Here is a 17588-nt window from a genome sequence, read left to right as displayed (position 1 = left end):
ACACCCAAAACCACCTCGAATAAAAATACTGCAAATAACCATTTTATGTTAAAAACTATGAAGCAAACATTTTGATTTTGTGAAGACACAGTTTATTGCCTTATTCTGTGTTATAGCTGGAAACTGAGACTTCTGAGTTAGATTTGTTTGACACAGGAATATATTTTCTTTGAAAGATTGTTTTACAAAGTTTATCTCAGCTCTGTTTTGGTGCCACTTGGCCTTTCCCTATACTCAAAATATTTCTCCTTCCTTCAGCCCCCAAGCCATAGCTGCAGTCCAGTTAAAACCCAGTGAAGTCAGGAGTGTCTTCAACGTACTCAGTGGGTTTTCAATTGGGACCTGATGCACTAGTATAAAAGCTGGAGGAAACAGTTCTTTCAATGGACCCTTAGACCGGAAGGTGACTAAGCAGAACAGTTGTGTCTCCAAAAGCACAAGGGGCTGTATTTTACCATGCTGTCGTAAGTTCAAATATTTTTTAAGACTAAGCAATACAGGAGAACACATACTGGATAAAGCTCAAACCTTTAGAATCTAACAAGTGCACTCAAGCTCCAGCATCTATTAAAGTAAAGTAAATTATCCCCCTCTAAAAAATACAAAATGAGTAAGTGCTTCCCTTCCCCTTCTGTAAAGCTTTCTGGACTCATTACACAATCCAGATAATCAGAAAAGAAAAATAGTTTGCTCAGTCTGACAAGCTAAATTGGCTCATCGTCACTGGAAATTGTCATGATGTACATTACCAAGACATCATTAAGGAAACATGAGTAAAACACCTTTTATTCACACTTTACAAAAAAAAACCCCAAAAAACAAACAGAAAAAAAGTAACACTACGCATTAAGTCTACTACAGCAATACTACCAGCATTTCAATGTACTGATTATAAACTGGACATGTTTGGTGTTTTCACAACTAAAACCAAAACAAAGTAACCCCAAGAGATCAGGTCCCAGACAAGGATTCAAGATCAAAATTTCTCCTATTGCAATTTTAAAAATGTACATTTTACAGAACCAAACCGTTTGCAATTTTTACTTTCAGCTTAAAACAGAACGGTTTGAGCACGCTTATGTGCCAACTACTTTTCAATAAAATTTTGAATCATTATTACCAATCCACTCTCATATATATAAAAAATTCACAATATCTAGAAAGTTTTCTCTTAATGCTCAGTGTCCTTTTGCTTCCCTGCCCGCAGCTGAAACAAAAGCTGTTTATGACCAAGCTCTCTATCTCCTTTTTTTTTCTTTACATTGATTATTCAAGTTGTATTAGTTTAAAGAGATGACAAATTCTCCCTTTTAGGACAGAAATAGACAAGTTAAATTTGTAAGCTGTTATATACTTGGCTTCCTGACACAAATGGCACTGAGGGTACACTATAACTTCAGTCTTGCTTGACACTTCTAAATCAGACTTGGTCACTTTAAAAAATGGTCTGATGAATTGTCTTTGGGACCTGTATTGAAAATGCTTTTATTTTACACCGCTTCATCAATAGCAAATGTAAGGTCGGGTTGTTTTTCTTCAAGGAATTATACTTTCTGAAACTGAGGAACTCACTTAAACAAACGAGAATTCACATGATAGTAATTCTTGGTGGGAAAAAGGGCACTGTGCAATGACACTGAAAGAAGCAGTGCATGGGTATTAGAAGCTAGAAACTGTGTACCCATAACCTGAACATGTTCCAAAAGTGTGATATTCAATGCTTCACAAAGGAAAAAGAGATGCCACAGCTTATACAAAAGTATCTTCATAAAATTTTCACAAGTGTTAACATTATTTAAAAAAATAAAAGAGGATGCACAGGATCTCTCTGCATGCACAGGCAGTGCTAGTTGAGAACAAATTGAAGCAGGCACAGTGGAGAGAGAAGTATTTAAAACAGAAATGAAGAAGCTGTACACAAGCATCCCTAAAATTTACTTCAAAAGTTAGAGATGAGAAAAATATCTGAGTGTATACACTTCAGCAATAACTTTCAATCCATACAGGTCTTATATTCACTGCTTAGCTTATCTGTTCTGCGAGAACTCTATGCTTTTCTCTTTTAAATCAGAAATAAACAGAATGTATGTAGTTATCTCTGTAAGACATTAAGATTTTATAGGTTTGGATTTTAAAAGCAATGTTCTCAATTGAACATAAAAAGTAGTACAAAAGGGCTAATGAAACCCTAACAGTGCAAATCACTAGCAGAGAAAACCTGTGACAACCTCTTTTACAAGCTGGCCTTTATAACACATGAAAACAGATAAAAATTTAGCCTTAGTTTACAATACAATCATTTTCCAAATCTGATTTTTTCTTTTTTTTTTTTAAAGTACAAAATCTCATAAATCAGGTTCTGTTGTTCATATACAATCAATAAAGGCTAAATTCAAATTCTATATTTTACAAACAAGTCTGAAAAAGGAGGGAGTGAAGTATGGAAGAATGTTCTGTGAATGCTCCTACTGGCCTCAAAAAAGTAGTGCTACAGATAACTGTGCAAAGAGAATATACTGTATAACAATTCCCTATTTCAAGGCATGAAAATGTCACGTTGGATAAAAGAAACAGGAAGGTTAATTGTAACGTATTAAAGAAAGGTGCAAATGCACCAATCGCTGTCGAACAGTATACAAAGTATATTGGGCTCAGAATTGTGTCTGTTGATAGCACCTGGCTTTTACTATGTCTTTAGCAAATAATTAGATTTAAGATTAAGATTATTAAGAAAAAAAAAATCCCTGTTGGCCATACCTCACTCCTCTATATTCAGATTTTACAATTGTACAAGTTAGATTGAGGTTGCCCTCTAAAATGTACTTGACTACCTCCTGCCAGGGAGATGGATTCCATTTACAGGAGGCAGGAAAGGCAGCAAAAGCTCCAGTTGTGCAAAAAGTGAGAAGTGGTCAGAAGGGATGAGTGGATGTGGACAACCACTTATATTGTTCTCTATTAACCAATGATGATCCAAAGGTCCAAGAATGCCAAGTATGTTTAGCTGAGGTTTGGAGTAGAAGATGTAGTCAATAATACCCTAAAAAACAAGACAAGACAGAGAATTGATTATTGGTATGTACTCCTGACTCAAGGTATTGCTCCAAACCAAAAAGTAAGCTCAGTATTACGACAAACTAAAATGCTACCACTCCTTCTCCCAACTTCAGAGGCTTCTGCTTCCTGTATCCCAGGGGCTGCTCAATGCAGATGAGGAAAACAAAAGAACAAGTATGACTTCTGCTCTGCTTTTGTGGGTTGTGATTTCCAACCTCCTACAAAGCTTCATATCGCCTCCTCTAATTTTGAAAAGTACCACCTTTGCTTCCCCTGAGCAATGGAGCACTGAGAGTTTTCCAGCAGCAACACAGATTAAATTCCTTGCAGCTGACAGCTTGAGTGCCCCTGTTCATTTAGCCTGCGGTACTAAAATACAAAACCTGCCTATACACAGGGAAGGTTAACAGCACCCCAACTCTTGCAAATCTATTACAAGTTACTAACAAGGAAAAGAAAATTTAGCTTCTAGGAGACTCTGAGTGTTGGGCACTTTAGTTCACCACATTTTAATATAAACGTGGTGAATTCACTGTTAGCTACCCAAATGGATTAAACTTCTTTGTTAAAAAACTTCATAGGGAAAACCACATCAATTAAACTTCAAAATGGAAAAAAAATTCAAAATATCAGCCAAGTCTTTACCTTGAAGTCAAATGTGTAATTTGTATAAGGCATTAGACCGTTCTCATAGGCACTCTTCAACTTGAAACCATGCGTAATTCTTCCATTTGTTGTTCCATTTTTCCCATTACAGCTGAAGTTAGTAAGACTTTCATTGTATCTCAGTTCCTTAAAATCTTTGTGGTTTGTTTCCACTCCACCAGTGCTCAAGTACTCAACAACACCTATTAAGAGAGACACATACACACAAAAAGGTATTAACAAGCATTCAGCAAACAAGTATATGTAGATTATTTCAAGTCATACATGGAATCTTATGCATTATAAAAGCAAAACCTTAACACATATACAGTAAAGTCAGCCGTTGTTCTTAAAAGGTATTTCAAGGCAATGTGTATGTATGTCAAGAGCACATGTAACAAAATGAGACACACTTTATTCAGAAAAATCTAGAAGATTCATTAGGAACAGACTGATGGGGGGAAGACGGAAAAAGTGGAAGTCAAATTCTATAGGCGCCAGGTAGGCAGCTTGCTCCTCTCTTCTTTTCTAGGCTCAAATTTCAGCTTTCAATGTTCTTTGATTGAAATGTTGCAAAAAAGGCAACTTCTGTAACACTGCTTCGGATAAAGTTCTCCGGAAAAGAGGCTGCAAAGCCAGACTGACAAGTTATTTTTGGAAGATATTTTCTTCCTTTCAATTCCTGTATTGTAAGATAACAATGACAATGCTTCTGAAAGACCAACACACAGCTATACTACTGCATAGGCAGTAAGGTCACTCACAAAAGAGTGAGCTCTATCTCTTCTCTCTTCATTTTCTTGGTACCTTTAGAGCTTATGATACCAAACAACGTATTCTCTAAGCTGAAAACTCCTTTCAAAAAAGTGAGATCCTAAAATTTAAGTTGTTACACACGTGAAACATTCTGAAAAAGAAAAAAAAAAGAAATAGAACTCTTACCAGAGTCTGGTAGAGAATTGAGATCTGCACACAGTACAAGTGGAATGGTTCCAAGTTCTCCCGAAACACCAGGTTTGAGACTACGAGAAGCTTTATCAATAATGTTCTTTACCTCGGACAGGAACATCATAGTTTGAACCAGCTTCACATCAGAATAATCTGGGTCCCAATGCATATGTGCATTAGCTACAAGAACTAGCTGCTTTTCCATCCCCAGAGGTGGCTTTCCAGCTAAAATTTAAAATCAATTCTTTACTTTACATGGCCAGCAACAAAAAACATTACTTCTTGAATTTTAAACAACATGCTTGAAGGGAAGAAAAAATAAAATAAAATACCAGTGTAACCTGAAGAGGGTTAATACCATTTAGTTTAAGAGGGTCATACAACTCCTCTTGTACCTACTAAGTGATTTAGTTGATATAAAGCACTAGGAATAATTATGTTTCACATTCAAGACCATTAACAGACAGATTATCCTGTTACAGGTGGCACTTACACATTTAAGAATATTGTGAACTACCATAAATAACAGATAATCCTAGTGATGGGCAAATAGTGTAGTTCTAAAGAGTCAGATCAGTCTTTCTCAGTCGCAATGGTAAACAGGCACTGCTCACATCTTATTAGGCACTGAGCTCTGAATTTTAAGTTACCCACATTATAAATGTTACCTCTCTTACTAGAAGTGCTTCTTAAAAGGCTTGTTTGTCAGAATCTGAATTAATAAAATATCATTTGGATAAACATAACACAGGTTGAGTGGGTACCTACTGAGATACCTATAAAGCCAATTTACACTTCCTAAATTAAGAATGACAGGGCAGAACAAGCAGGTTGTGTAAGCATGACAGTGAAGAAAATAACAAGCTAACATGATGTAGATACATGACCCAGAAACACGTGATTAACACCGACTGAGTCTTTGATAACTGTACATAACTGCAAGCAAAAAACAGCTCAAATTCAAGTCTTTGTATCCTTTAAGTGAAAAAGTCTAAGCAGAGAAAGAAAATATTCATTTAAGCAATACGACTTCTTCCCAAATCCTCTTTGGAGACAAATCTGTCTGAGTATACAAGGTGCAAAGTTATACTCAACTGTAGAGCCTAGTTTCTCTGGTTTCCTATAAGAAAAGTAATTTTTTCATTTACAAAATACAATCTATTCAAAAATTTAAACCAAGCAGAACTTACATGACATTTCTATCAATTCCTTTCGCAGTTCTAACAATACAGCAACCCCAATGTTATCTTTTGTCATAACTCTGTTCAGCATAGCTTCCGAACCTTCTGAGTTTGCCATAGCCAGTTGATTGAACTCAACAGTATGTTTTTGAACCAAAGTAAATCTGAAAGAGAAACATTATATATGTTTTTTCAGCAGCCAGATACAAGAGGAAATGTTACAGATAGTTGTCCTATTAATTAAAGCTCAAACACATTTATCACGTGAAAATCTCAGCCAACTGAAATCCTAAACTGAACTCAAAGGATAGTTTTCGAAGCAATTTTTATGTATTTTATACTAACTTAGTTCCAATTAAAAGATACAAGAAAGAGTGAAACACTATAGAAAAGGAGTGCTTGTTTCTAATTCTGCACCAGTTTCTAGTTCCAAGATGAAGGTTTAGTAGAGAGCGGCTAGATCATTTTTCTGGGTCAAATGGCATCAAAATTTACTGGTGGACACAAAGGAAGGGAAGCTGGAAGAGAAAGGGAAATGAGTACCCCCATACGTAAACAGTTGTACAAGTACAATATGACACAGCCAGTAAGTGCTGCAGCTCTTAAATCATGGCTTTTTTTTCAGAAGTGAGCAGTGACATTAAGTGCTCTGTCTTTTGCTTTATCAGAAAGCTTATGTAGCGAACAGTCAATGCTATCTGAGGCATTATTTCAGCAATTTTGGGGATCATCAATTCCTTTACTCAAAAAGAAGCAAAAAAAAGTCACAGAATCACAGACTATTAGGAGTTGGAAGGGACCTCAAAAGCTCATCCAGTCCAACCCCTGCCAGAGCAGGATCACCCAGACCAGGTCACACAGGAACGTGTCCAGGCAGGTTTTGAATGTCTCCAGAGAACCTCTCTGGGCAGCCTGTTCAGTGCTCTCTAACCCTCACAGTAAAAAAGTTTTTCCTTATGTTCAGGTTGAACCTCCTATGCTCCAGCTTGCACCCATTGCCCCTTGTCCTGTCATTGGACATCACTGAGAAGAGCCTGGCTCCTTCCTCCTGATACTCACCCTTTACAAATTTATAACCATGAATGAGGTCTCCCCTCAGTCTCCTCTTCTCCAAGCTAAAGAGACCCAGCTGCCTCAGCCGCTCCTCATAAGGGAGATGCTCCACTCCCTCCATCATCTTTGTGGCTCTGCACGGGACTCTTTCAAGCAATTCCCTGTCCTTCTTGAACTGAGGGGCCCAGAACTGAACACAATATTCCAGATGTGGTCTCACCAGGGCAGAGTAGAGGGGAAGAAGAACCTCTCTCGACCTACAACCACACCCCTTCTGATACACCCCAGGATGCCGTTGGTCTTCTTGGCCGCAAGGGCACATTGCAAAAAAATAAGACATTTGTTTCATTTTTCATGGGACACACACAATCAACAACTCAGGTATCATTTAGTGAACTCCTAATCTGCATTGCTCTCACAGAGCAAAACTTCAACTTAAACAAAACTCCAAGGTAAAATTTTCTATTGCTACACACAGAACAACTCCAACCACCCTATGTAATGTTAGGAACGCTCTACGAGAAACACTGAATGGCTACAAAAAAGGCAATCAATGCCATACTGGTTGAGCTGCAGACTGTCCTAAGACATTATGTGAAAGGGAATAAGACACACAAGAAGGCTTTGCAAAACACATCACTTACTTTTCTGTTTTGAAAAATATTGCACAACCATCAACGTGTTTTCTTTCCTGTTCTGACATTGTCCTAGCTCTAGATTTTGGACTGAAGAACCCATTGTAGCCACGTTCTTTCAATTCTACCAGGAAAAAGCTGTAGTACTGTTCCGTTGGAACCTCCTGTACAGTTAAGACAGCACAGTTAAGACAGCACAGCATGAATGTACTAATAACAAAATACAGAAGACTGATGTTATTTAGACTCTTTGAAAGCGTAAATCACTTTCAAATTAGATTTAGGAAAAAAAAGAGTAAGAAACAAGTACATCAGAGAATGCAAATTTGAGAGAAATATTCCTATTTTAAGAAAATATAAATGAACTTCTGTGATCCCCAGAGTTATGATTATCTCGAGCCTTTTATTTGAAAATGTGTCAATTACAGCCCCACATGCACACGCAGGCACAAAGACACCCCCACGTACATTTCTTTGATCAGCAGCTGCTGGTTCACATTCCAGCCGTGTGGGCTGAGAAGCATTCTTTTGATGTCAAGCAACAAATAACGCTCTAAACACTACTTCTTTTTTCTTTTGTTTTCAGAAGGTTTTGAAAACAGACCATTTACCGTAAATACATTCAATGTAGAGAAACCAGCACATGGGAATAGAAAAGGAAAAGAAATAAGAGCACGCCTTTACCTGAAGACTTATGATGTCAGCATTGCAGCTCAGGATTTCCTGCATAATGGCTTTTTTTCTGTATTCCCAGTTCAATGCCCACGATGGACAATAGCCATACAGCTGCCGGGTAGCGTACTTATCGCAGAGTACGTTGTAACACATGACAGAAAACAAGGCTGCAGAACAAGAATTTTACTTACACACCTATACGTTTAACACACAAAAATCCCCCACATATAACTATGTTCTTCACTTTTGACTTCTGCAAATTTTACCAATTCATGTTTCCTTTACTTCAATCAAAACACAGTTCACATATCTATACTAAAAAAAAAATAATTGTTAGTCTTAAGAACATAAATTACAAGTGTGGATTCATGGCAGATGTCTTCTAGCATTTAATTACAAAACAAAACGCAAACCCCCTCCTTATAGTTTATGCCGTAAATAGCAGACAAACGTACTTTATGCTAAGTGGTGCTTTACTGTGAAAAGCCTAAAACAAGGTCGGTGTATGTGAACACTTACAATTGCTATCCAAAAGGTCTGCAAACTCTTCAAACAGATTATTTAAAATCTTTCTTAACTATTACCACTGTGAACTGTAGCAAATCCATAGGCAGGGTAAGGATCCCTTCGCACAATGAAAAAAGTACAGGCAAAATAAAACCCCAAACATTTCCACCTCAGAAACCTCACCATTCAGGTGTAAAGACAAGAAACATCTACCCTCTGTACTCATTTGGAACAGGAGCAATAATGAGACAATTTGGGACAACTTGACAGCTAACCCAGCAGCATGGATATTTGGTTTTGTTGGGGGTTTGTTGTTTGTTTCCACAAAGCTCTAAGGAATTTGCAGTGTAATAATGAGATATTTGGAAGCTTGTTGGGAGCTCCTCTCAGAGGTGGAGTACAACTAAGAAAAAAAAAAAAAAACAAGACAGTTTGAAGGTCTAGCAAATTGAGGCAACAACCTCAGGCTGACTGGGGGTCAAACCCAGCATTTTGAAAACAAATGGGTGACAGCAAAAGACAAGCTGCATTAGCATCATGACCTTTGAAGCAACCGCCTTAATAAAATCAACAGGGCAAAGTAACATGCACCAGTCTTGAAAGAGAGGACACTGCAATAATTGAGGAATACACTTCAGATTTTCGGTGTGCAAGTAAACAGAAAAGGATGTATTTTACAAATTCATGCACAAAAAAAATGAGTAAACACGTCCTGAACCTCAACAGGAATAAAAGAGCTGAGTCAAAGATGATATATTGGTTACTTAAAAGAAAGAAAAAAAAGTCTATGTTTTTTGAAAATCATGCTCACGATCTTCCATTTTTTTATTCTTCAACAAATGTTCAATTCAACTGTTATAATTCAACTGTTTAACTAATCGTGGACAACAGTTTCAATTCTTGTGAGGAGGAAGTTAATTAAAAAGAAGTAAAAGGTGGGTAAATGTGAAACAGGCGTTCCAGTTGAGACAGAACTACTTCAGCTGGCTGGGCAGCACTGCGCAGGTGATCGGTTCATTTAAGCACCAAAAAATTCTCAACCAATAGTAAAGATCCACAGCTTTTACAAGAAACAAAAAATAACAAAAATAGTTACAGTACCTGTTGGCCTTGTACGGTCTGGTTCCTGCAACATAATCCAAGATCTTGGAGGTGGTTGTTCTGTTGAAACTATGGGAACATTTAAAGCAGAGATACAAGAAGTGATAATCACATTTATTTTACATAGCAGAAATAAATGTATTAGGAATGATCACTTACTTCTTTTTGCAGTACCTGCCAAATTATCAAGCAAATAGTTCAGTAGCCTTCGCGTCCCGTCTGGTTCCTGATAAAGGTTCAGAATATCCTGTGTCAGTGGATTTCCTGCAAATGCATTTACAGAAATTTTAAGTGAGGTACACAGAACCATTATGAACTTATGTATCAGTGCTTAAAGCTGGCCCCTCTGAGATAAGATACTGCGTCTACTATGAACTACTTAGAGGTCTCAAATCTCAGGTCTCCAATCCCTCAAAGCACTGGATGTGTGAACAGCTCTAGTGACGTTAACCATGCTCCCCCCCTCCTGCGTCTGCTTCCTGATCGCCCACCCCAAGGGCAGCTGCTGGGTCTGAGAGCGGTGGAGAACTGGGACCACACACAGGCAGAGCTGGCGAGGCCAAACACAGGAGCCACCTCTGCTCGCTTTGCTCGACGAGTGGAACATCCACCATCGGTTTATTTGCAGTCATATCAGAGTAGAGAGCCTACCATCTGCCAAATGCATAAGCGGATTGTGTAAGTTTTCATGGAGAATGCACATTGCAATTATCAAGTTTCAAGGGGGAGAAAAACAGGCTTCTGAGACAATGTTTAGAGGTACTGCATCACTCAGCTCTCCTGATTTTGTGACACAAGTTCCCCCAAGGTCAGCAATTTTATAGCTAGAATCCATACAGTTCAGAGAAAAAAAAAAGTTGGAAAAAGATTTAAATTGCTGCTTGCATAAACAGCACAGCACCCTACAGCAGTACAAAGTATGTTCCTTTTTTGGTTGGAGCTGATACCTACAGTTAACTGCAGACTATTTCTTAGGTAAAGCAGCACTGTATCCAACCTGCATGCAAAGGAAGGCTTCCTCTCACTCTGCAGAAAGTGAAGCAAACCTCTTTGTATGTGGAGTGCTTCGCCAAACTCATTCTTTTTCTTTTGTTAAATAATCCCCAAGTAACAGTATTTAGAAACGTGTAGTAAGTATCTACATCTGAGATTGCTATTTGGTAACACTTTACGAACTAGCAGTCTATCACCATTACATCTCAGAAGCGATATCACTGAACAAAGCACAGATACCAAGAAAAAGCAGTAATACCTTTCAGACCCAAAGTCTGTAACTGGAACAGTTTTCCCAGCTCAAAAGGTAAAACTCGTAACAGGTTGTTATTTAAATGTAGTTCCCTGTAGACAGAGCAAGAATCATATAAGGCTGAAAACAGACAAACATTTGTCTTCAGTAGTGTAATACAAGAAGTTTAAAAGAGAAACAATGTACAAGTAAACCACAATATTGAAAATCTCAAAGACTAAACAGCAATAGTTAGGGTAATCTTGCTGTACTCAAAACACACACAGACAAAACACATACTGCGTTGAAGTACAGAGGAAAGTAGCTGGTTGGTGAGTTAATCTTAACAAGTCAGAAATTTTGTATACATCAGCAATAACTAAATACTCTAATAACTGCAGGCAATGAAGCAGTAACAGCTCTGACAAACCAGATCATGAAACAGTTCAGCTATCACTAAAGCCAACTAAAGGGAAATTATACCCCAGAAAACAAATAAGCAAAAAATCCAGGATTACCACAGTATGATTGGAGCTATGACATTACCACAGCCATTTAAAAACCGCGATTTTCTGTTTGGGTTTTTTGGCATTTTGTTTGGGTTTTTTGTTCATAGTTTCAGTCTTAAGATAAAATACTTGCTTTTTAACTTACAAAGCCAACATGCAGACAGGAACAGAATTGATGTCCTGAATTCTGATATCCCAATGAACTGGGCAGAGAACTGGACTCATTAGGAGCCTTTCACTTTCTTAAACATACTCCCATCTAAGCAGAGGAGACTTTCCTCACCATATGCAACATAAAGTTGCTAATTCCAAGTGTTTATAAATTGGTGCCTAGGGACTTGTAAAGTATTTTGGGAAAAGAAAAAAGGGAGAAAGTAAAAAAATAAAAAGAAAAATAAAAAGAACGGAAACCTGGATGCCAAGAGTTACCTTAACTCTTTTAGAGATCTACAAGACCGCATTTGAAGCTGAGAGACACAACTCTTCTTCTAGCCTTGCATTTTGAAAGTAAACTCCACCTGGTCCTTCCCTACAAGGACTTCCTGAGAAATTCTCTCCATTTCACTCAGTATTCAGAAACCTTGGTAAAAGTGAGGTGGCTGGTTTTAGAGTCACTCTGGGGGTGTAGTACTGGACGAAGATACAGGAGGGGACTTCCTTTTTATTTCACTGGGTTATGTAGAAATGCCACGTCATTGCTCAATCGACCGCCAGACCACAGCACACCTAGCCAATGGTGGTGTTTATTTCAGTGCAAAATCCCACAGACAAAAGCACGTATTTTCAGAAGGCAACTGTGTCATTCTAGGGTTTCTAAGTATGAACAAGGCATATGGCAGGTAGAAAAGAGGATGAGGATGTTAAAAACATTTTTTTTAAAAAATCAACATCTCAGCACTTCCATAGACATTTGAGATGTAAAGGCTACTATTTTCAGGGATGATTTTCTATATGACATTATAAAGCTACTAGTTCATTCTTTAGGAAGTTACTGCTCCCTCTAACAGTTTTTCAAAGCACTGCTGAAGTCTAAAAAAAGTTATGTATGAATTACAAAAAAAATATACTGAATTCTTTTAGAGGAAAAACACCGAGCGGAAAGAACGGCACAGTAGTAGGTATCATTACGCTTTCTCTCTTGTATGAAAGAATTATTTTCTCTAGTGATCTTTGCCTCCGCAGAACCCACCCCCTCTGCACAGCAAAGGGAAACAGAGCAAATCCCCCGACGTCTTTCAAGCATATCAAGAGAATGTGTTTTACAGCTGAGATTTCTAAGATAACATCTTCCAGTGTTTCTATTTTCTTCTCTTTCCACAAAGATCAGAAATCTCATTGCTCTGACACCTCTTTCTTCAAGTACCTGCACTAAACAGGAGATGCATGGGGCCTTCACCCAGCTTTGCTGTACAGACCAAACCCAGAGCTGCAGATGTGGGAGCTGCAGGACCTGTTCAATTCTCACGAGAGTACAAATGATTTTGGTGGCTCAGGGCATCAGCTCTGTGCTGCATTAGCGGTCATTTGAACACCTTTCCAGAAGCTATGGGAAGTGACTGCAGTAAGAGCCAGCCCGAAACATAAATCTGCAGCAAGCTGAGACCTGCAGAGCACCATCGGGTAGGATTCACCAAGGGGTTTTTATTCACTTTCACACCAGCGAAAAGAAATCATGGCTCAGCTGCAATTACTGAGGACACAGAGAGCACAGTGGATTAACATCTAGAAATTTGGATTCAAGTGTTATGTTTAGGTCACAAATAGAAAACTACCACGATCCTAGACTCTGGCTACACATTTCACATTCAGATTTAGCCTTCTCTACTCAGAAGACACTTCGGACTTGGAAGAGCTGAAGCTTCATAGAATCAGCCAGAATAAATTGGGGAAAGTGTTGGGAAGAAGGCACAGTATCTTTTGACACTGCTGACGACTACACAATGCTAAGCTAACTCCACATCATCAGTGTTACGCTTACAATATTTTAGAAGGAAAAAGACTGATGAAAATAAAAGTATGCTAATGAAATACAAAGCTGAATTTGAGAATATTCCAGTAAATTTAGGATCACTAGCTCACAATACCTGAGCAGTGGATAAAGGAGGGCAGAAACCTGTTACTATGAACTGTTTTTAATTTAAATAGTAGCACAAAGCTTTCTTTAGAACAGATGACTTCACAGCTGAAAACAACTATACAACACACTGCGAAACAGAGCTGCCAATTATGTTCTAAAAAGCAAGGTCCCTTTGCTCACCTCCAAGGTTGAGACTTTAACTGCCTTGGAATTTGAGCTTTTAGAACCAATTTAATCAGCTCATTTAATCCTCCCCAACAGAGTGGACTTTTCTAAAGTAGAGGAAAATGCCATGACTGATATTTTTGTGTGCAAACTTGCTTTGCTTCCAGTTTCATTAGAGTTGTGCTGGCAGTCCATTTCTCTATTATCTTCTTCTTTACTTCTAATAACAGTTTCATTACTTTTAGACTCAGCATTTTCAAGATTTGAGAAAGGTGTCCATAAATGTCCTCAAAACTAAAAGCAATGAAGGCAATTACTGGTAACTGTCTAATAAACCTACAGAAAGACTCTGTCTTTGGCTCAAGAGCGAAAGAATGTTGCCTGTAAATACTTACTCTTATATAAATAACTTACATATCTACAAAAAGGTGTTTTTACAAAGTGAAATGCTGCAGCCTTAATTATAATCTAAATAGGCATCGCTATTCGTGCTTCACTTCCAAAAGGAGGCATTACTCCATGCAAACTTTGCACATCTTGGCACTGTAACACTGAGAGGGAAAAAAAAAAAAGTGCATTTTTTTTCCTCCCCAGTTTGCACAAGAATGCAGTTATAATAATTACTTAAGATAAATAAAGACCAAAAAAAGGAGTTAGCATGATTATGAATGTTTAATCTGACCTTTTTCCTATCTTACTGTGAGTTAAAAGCAATTTTTTTGTGCATCAGTATGTCTTAGAGAAAAACGCCACGAAAAGATGTGTAACAGAGTCTGGAAAGAGATGCATGAGAGCGGAAACCCGACTTGGAAAAACACACAATGAGTGACTGCCATCAAACTGAGCACTCTGAACCTCAGTCTGTACTGTCACACACGGGAGCAGGAGCTCACGGCTGCACAGACCACACCACGTGTTCAGGGAGACAGATAAAAAAATTAAGGAGGGGGAATTTATTTATGCTTTTCATTTACTGGAATGTAAAAGTTATGCTGAAATTTAACCAAAAGCACAACTTTAACTCCTGTGGAAATGTCCATACCTGAGTGACACCATGTTTCCGAGCTCTGCTGGTAGACTGCGAATTTTATTAGAGGACAGGTCCAGATATACCAGATTGTGAAGCTTGGCAATGTCTGAAGGAATACGGGATAAGGAATTGTCACTGAGATGCAAAGCTGTCAAATGGGTCAGTGTCCACAATGATGAACTTAAGCTTCTCACTTTCCCTGTGGAAGGAAGGTACAAAGGAAAATAGAACATTTAAATATTTGGGTATTTTGTTGTGTTTATTTAACTATTATTATTTTATTCAATGAAAAGTCCATTTATCGCCGATTCTATAAATCAAAAATTCAGCAGTGTGTAAGACAATGCAAGGTGTTGCCAGGGATGCTTAGGTTGTTTTTTTCCAATCCATACTTAAGGTTTAAACATCTCTTTTTCTTAACTTCCATACAAAATGAGACACATTTACTAACTGACCATGAATACAATAATTAACATAAGTGTAAGAAAGAGATGGTTTTCAACTACCGTTTATATTTGCCTCTTATTTCTGTGTAACATTGTTCAAACCAAAAAAATCTATATTCTATGGCATTAATCCAGCCAAGAACAGATAGAAGCACTATCTTTAGGGTGACTAAAATGCTTAGTTGAGAACATGGATTTCCATCTGGCATTCAGCTAAAAGCTGCATAAACTATTGCCAGATATTTTTAAAAAATGGTATGATCTTTGTATAAACTGAAGGATGGAAACATGGATTTGTGTGACAGAATCAAGATTTTTACATTTCTGCAAGTAAGGAATGTGAAATATCATCAGAAGGTCTCAAAACATTCCTTCTATCCAAGATTTCTCCTGCCCAGGAGTGGATCCTTTTTCTTTTACAGAAGTCCTCTCACTGTACCAGAAGCATCAGAAGAGTAATAATACCAGTTCATCCAAGGCAAAAAGTTATTTGTGACAGCCTTTAAAAACTCTACTGTGACTCACCACTATTAAAAATAGTCTGGTTAATATTATACCAACATAAACACATTATAATTCCTTTCCTTAAATTATTTTCTTCAAAATAAAGGAAGTCATATTTAGTGCCTGAGGAAAGCTACTGTGATACATGGGTATCTGGGCCTCAGCTCCTGGTAACAGAAGGTTTAATACAGGTATCATTTCCAGTGAGCTATAAGAAAGTGAGTGGCATAAGAAAGCCTTCAGTGAAAAAGCTCAGTGATTTATATGAGAGCAGTTAAAACATTTGTGGCTTTCTGTATTAGTTGACCAAGTACTTTGCAAGGAAAAGACTGTGTGAACATTAATAAAACATAAATACTGTAAAAATTTATTTTGCAAGGTAAATGCATGCACTTCTTAAAGGATTTGTGCTACTGTAATGCTCATTAAGAAATCTTCTGAAAGGCTTTAAGTACAAATCAACAATTCTTTGCTTTTTTAAAATGGAATTAAAATCCCTCCCTCCCCCCCAGTACAAACAGGTGACTGTGATCAAAGAAACCCTGTAGCTGAAAGGATTTCCAACCAACATCACTGATCCACCTTCTTCACTACCTGCCCCTCTCTTGGCTGGAACCAGGCTACAGTGAGATTATCAGGCATGAAAGGAAAGGAGAGAGCCATCACTTAATGTAATTCCTCACACAGAGGCAGCAGATGTCCAAGTGGATATCCAAGCCTAATGCTGATACGTAACACTGATTCCTGAAGCAGCATTTAACTAGGTTTCTGCAGCTGTAACCTTCAAGTAAAGAATGCCATTCACATGTTAAGGCACGTGGCACTTGAAGCAAGACACAGGTTCAATGATCCGGATGGAAAGACTCCTCACAATTCAAAGAACTCTATGTGTATTCTTCCTTCCATAAATTTCTCTATTGGACAGTCATTTAGAAATACCACATAGCAAGTTTTGCAGACTCTTAAAGAACTTCCATTTTTAAGCAAAATTTCAGCCTAAATTTACAACATCACAATATAATTTTCAAATTCTTAAAGTGTTTGCTCCGCTTTCCTTGTAAACACACTATGTAGCAAAATCAGAATTTACAATTCAAGGGAGACTGGTGACCCACATCGTTGGAATTCACACTTACGACTTCTGAGCATTATCTTATTTTCAGGCAAAGATCCAAAAGTCAAGCAGTATCTCAAAGCTAGTGCAGTTCTTGGAGGATCTTTTTAATTTATTTTTTTTTCTTCTTAACCTCAAGAACAGGGCAAAGATTTGCCACTGCTTTTGAACTGAAAACTTCTCCTTCAGTAGGAACTGTACTGTCATGGACTATTCCAACACAGTTGTGACATTACTTAAAAGTAACAGCATATGTCTATATATCATCCCCAACATCAACCTCTTCTCGACAAATCAGATCTTACATCTATGCTCTCACCCACCCCATCTTCTTAAAACCCAAAGAGCTCTCATCCATACGCTCATCTTCCCAACTTTCCTACATGTTAGGACTCCCCGGCTGCCTCAACTTACCTCTCCTACAGCTCCCTACATTATCCCAACCCAACCTCTTCCCTTGACACACCCAGAGGCTGGCAGCTACTGGCTCCCTTCAAGGTAGGAAATTCCTCTCCAGACTTGCCCAAGCCCGTATTCCACCGGCTACTCTGAAGTTGCAATGAGTGAGTAACTCAGGACCATTCCTCAATTTCTTACCACTTATTTCCAACTCTGCCCAGTGTGATTTCTTTCCATTGGCTGCTTCCTCTGAGGACATAATTGTGTACATCCTCCGTGGATCAGGTGGATCGTACTTTTCCTTGGTCATTCCTGTT

General features: G+C 38.0%; 1 protein-coding gene across 2 annotated transcripts; it reads right to left on the bottom strand.

Moving 5' to 3' along the window:
• Positions 1-806: 806 nt before the first annotated feature.
• Positions 807-17583, bottom strand: CNOT6 (CCR4-NOT transcription complex, subunit 6). 2 transcript variants are annotated; one of them, XM_010188647.1, is made up of 11 exons: positions 17470-17583; positions 14821-15007; positions 11055-11140; positions 9962-10066; positions 9803-9871; positions 8204-8361; positions 7529-7683; positions 5841-5995; positions 4645-4875; positions 3703-3905; positions 807-3040 (listed from the first exon to the last, which is right to left on the bottom strand). In XM_010188647.1, exons 1-11 carry the CDS (start codon positions 17579-17581, stop codon positions 2828-2830), a joined length of 1674 nt encoding a protein of 557 aa, XP_010186949.1. In that variant the 5' UTR covers positions 17582-17583; the 3' UTR covers positions 807-2827. The 2 variants fall into 2 exon arrangements, with proteins under 2 accessions (XP_010186949.1, XP_010186951.1); XM_010188649.1 differs by having other exon boundaries at positions 9977-10066; positions 17470-17581.
• Positions 17584-17588: the final 5 nt, after the last annotated feature.

This window comes from Mesitornis unicolor, unplaced genomic scaffold (assembly GCF_000695765.1).
Source record: "Mesitornis unicolor isolate BGI_N332 unplaced genomic scaffold, ASM69576v1 scaffold4457, whole genome shotgun sequence".
NCBI lineage: Eukaryota > Metazoa > Chordata > Aves > Mesitornithiformes > Mesitornithidae > Mesitornis > Mesitornis unicolor.
The sequence above is the reverse complement of the archived record's forward strand: the minus strand, read 5'-3'. Positions and strand labels throughout refer to the sequence as shown.